The sequence below is a fragment of the Symsagittifera roscoffensis genome, chromosome 3, assembly GCF_963678635.1.
Source record: "Symsagittifera roscoffensis chromosome 3, txSymRosc1.1, whole genome shotgun sequence".
Lineage (NCBI taxonomy): Eukaryota > Metazoa > Xenacoelomorpha > Acoela > Convolutidae > Symsagittifera > Symsagittifera roscoffensis.
The window spans coordinates 43,241,393-43,244,752 of NC_087064.1; the positions used below are offsets into that span (position 1 = coordinate 43,241,393).

General features: G+C 36.8%; 1 protein-coding gene across 1 annotated transcript; it reads right to left on the reverse strand.

The window, feature by feature from the left end:
- Nucleotides 1-927: 927 nt before the first annotated feature.
- Nucleotides 928-2,932, reverse strand: LOC134842623 (all-trans retinoic acid-induced differentiation factor-like). The gene is made up of 4 exons (XM_063859049.1): nucleotides 2,714-2,932; nucleotides 2,293-2,461; nucleotides 1,775-1,912; nucleotides 928-1,233 (listed from the first exon to the last, which is right to left on the reverse strand). The coding sequence occupies exons 1-4, from the start codon at nucleotides 2,867-2,869 to the stop codon at nucleotides 974-976; spliced, it is 723 nt and encodes a 240-aa protein (XP_063715119.1). The 5' UTR covers nucleotides 2,870-2,932; the 3' UTR covers nucleotides 928-973.
- Nucleotides 2,933-3,360: the final 428 nt, after the last annotated feature.

A 3,360-nucleotide genomic window follows, 5' to 3' on the forward strand; every position in this document is an offset into this window, starting at 1 on the left:
ATTTAGCGCTATTAACGCGTAATCGGAGATTTAATCCGTCCTAAAAATTGTTCCAAATTGGTTCAAGGAAGCGCATATCCTATTATTTATTTTTTAATAGGAGCAACATCTATCACTTTGTACTTAATATGGCGTGTGGGGGATGTTTTTACACACAAATCTCATTTTTTTTAAAATTATTTTATTTTATTATATTTAAATTTTTCATGTTATTACTGCTCCATAGACCTTAAAAGGTATTCGAAACATTTAGGGCTTCACCCTGATACGAGCAGTCTTGCTTTCTTTTCTCGTCAACCAAAGAGCTGTTTCCATCAACTTTGCGACCTGTTTCAAAATTTTTGTAGGATGCTCACGCTAGTGTTTTGCAAACTACTGATCGGAATTTTAACTGGGCTGCTTTTTATCAATGTTGGAAATAGTAAAATTTTCATCTATTTTTTTATTTCATGATGGTTGTTTTTGTCTAATCTCATTTTTTGTTTAGTGTGTTTTCGCCTTTGACGTCTAATTTACCCACTTCACATCATAACATTCCCTTTTACTTTTGCGACCAAATAAAAAGAGCAATATTTTGAATATGAGAATAGGTAGAGAGTCCGCGAGGAATTAAGTATAAGGGATCGAGCCAATCCGTTCGAAGCTTTCGGAAAAGAAAACACTAATAAGAATCCCCTAGGGACCCATCTCAACATAAGCAGTGCTCTGTTAAACAAGTACCTCAGCTTTTTTATAACTGTCCGAACCTAACGCAATAATAAAATCGACACCAGAGGTTTTGTTTGAAACACTCAGCCGAATGCACAAAAATCCGAAGAAAAATCGACAATTATTTCAAATCCGTTTCAGCAAAAATTTCCTATACTAGCCTTTTTAACGAAAGATTGAGAAAACGATAAAAAAAAATAGATATTTTTATTTCGTAAGTTCAAAGTTTTCACCTTCACGCCTTGGTGGCAAAATAAAGTGATTTTTAATTGATGAATCTAGCATCCATATTGTGCTTCAAATGTCGCATTGAGTCGTATCCATGTTTTTTCCAGAACAAAAGTGTAGCTGTAAGAACTGTCAGAACTGCCAAAATTGGTCCAAATGTTTTCCAGGGAAACTTCTTGGCCACTCTCAGACATTTGTAACTGGAGTATTTTTGATTGCAGAGACACTCGTACAAGTTAGGGCCACAGGACTCAGAGTGACTATGGTCAGGACAGTCCCCTGTGGTCGGGATTTGACCTGCAACGGAGAACTAATTTAAGAGACAAAACGCAACAGGTTAACAACATTATAAGAAATATTCTCTCGTGTAGGAATTCAAAATAAAACTGAGTTTTTTTTTCAGTTGTCCCGCAGACTCTCCAAAAATTTGCGTGACTGATTTAAAATTGAGGCTGGCAAAAAGAACAGCAAACAGGAACTTTTATTTACATGTTCAATATGTCGCATTACTGAGAGGAAGGGTGTCCCCTTTAAAACAAGTTGTCCTTGCTTTTTAGAGCTTCTTAGCCAAAATGGGAAAAAAGTAAATAAGTTTTGCATGGAGATAGGAACTGTTTCCGCCTCAGTTAAAGTCTCCGCCTCGGTGGCTCGAAGCCTACTAGGGCCGTGCTCGTTGGATGCAAGGTAACTTTTTCCTGTCCAAAAAAAATAACCAAAAGTTTTTATTTAGTTCTGTATTAATTTCGCTCCACACCTAATCGGTTACTATCGGCTACTAATGGTGAAAAGATAATATTTGAATAATTTCTGAAAGTAAAACAAAAGCAGTTGGTCTAACCCTGGCAGAGTACTGAGTTGCCGGACTCGGACACATTATCCCACGTGACTCCCGCTTCACCCGGGCAGTTGCACCCAGAGGGTAATAACAGAACATCCAGTTGCGTCATTGCCAGAAAAGAGTCGGCTGGAGCGTCCACTGAAAAAAATAGATGTTATTTTTCTAAAGAGAAATTTTCCTTCAGAAGAGTAATTTTTATACCAGATTTTGCCATTACGAAAACAAAAGAATCATAATAGAGTTCAGGAAAATGATAAACAGAGGTACATGCTTCTTTTAGTATTTTTAGTTTTAATTGCATCTCATTGGCGATGTTCCTCGTTGAAAATAAGTGGCTTCGAGTTACAATAATTAACTAGATAATAGATTTAGGAATATTTTGTGTTTCTCAAGACTCCTTCATCAGTCTATTTCAAAAATACCGGATTGACGATAAACCTGAAAAAATTATCTGTCACAGAATAATAAAATTAAGCTTCATTTAAGTGCTTCATGTTTTCATACTGATCAAAACAGACCGAAAGGGTTTGCCTGCATGAAGAGCACCTGCATCTGTTGCAACACCTCCTGGCCCAGTTGTTGTATGACCTGGGAGTCCTCTATTCCACACTGTCTCAAATTCAGACCAATCAGAATGTCTGGTCCTGATGCTTCACCATAGAAACAACATCTTCCTTCCACCACACCCTAAATCGCAAGTTATTGTCCATGAGAGTAGTTAAAGGACAGTTTTTCAAGTTCCTGCTTTCCTTGCTGAAAAAGCGTGAGAAAAAGTGTCGGACAGTGGAATACAGCCAATTGCAACTAACAATTGTTGCTTTTCTTAAGATCATGTCATTTTGCTTGAACTGAAATGTTTTGCGATAATATGAACCAGAACGTCTTTTAGAAAAAAAATATGAAGATTGTGAGTCTTTTGGCATACCGAAAAACTCCTACCCTGTGATCCTCGCAAAACGCCGTGAAAGATTTCTCAGGTACCGACGGGTAACAATCGAGCTCTAGTTCTTCCGGAATAGAGCACGTCGTGTTTTGTGATGATGAGGCTAGCCCAATGTTTAAAACAGTCAAAACAATCGGCAAGGTGATACTCATTTTGAAGTTTAATTCATATTGATTTTCAAACAACGAGAACAATTTGAACGAATGTATAATCAATCAAAGAGCAAACAAATTGAGAAAGTGACCAATATCATTTCGAAATGCTTGACTTGAATGATCACAAACATACACATTTTTATTACCAATGGTTCGACAGCCGGGAAGAAAACTCAAGCTTACCGGTCGCTGTAGGAGAATTATCCAAAAGTTTTCGGACCACTAACGTCGTTTTTGAAAAGATTCAAGAACAAAATAAAATCATTCTTTTTTGTTCGCATTTTTGAAGTGCTAAAACAGCAATTCAAAGGACTTCATTATAAAATAACACGACCATAATTGACTTCATACCTTTTACTTGAACTTTTTAGAAAAAATCATAGCAATTAAGTGCGTCTGCAATGTTTTTTTTTCTCACAGCTGGATTTTGGCTAGTTGTACCAGTCCAAACCAAGTTTGGAAAAATTGACTGCATGCAGGCTTGATCA

What these genes read in the sequence shown, in the direction of transcription:
- LOC134842623 (XM_063859049.1), bottom strand. Translation starts at nt 2,869, where the DNA reads ATGAGTATCACCTTGCCGATTGTTTTGACTGTTTTAAACATTGGGCTA. An exon ending in CGTTTTGCGAGGATCACAGG is followed by an intron (nt 2,462 to 2,713) that starts GTAGGAGTTTTT and finishes CTTGCGATTTAG; the next exon opens with GGTGTGGTGGAAGGAAGATG. An exon ending in CATGCAGGCAAACCCTTTCG is followed by an intron (nt 1,913 to 2,292) that starts GTCTGTTTTGAT and finishes TATTTTTTTCAG; the next exon opens with TGGACGCTCCAGCCGACTCT.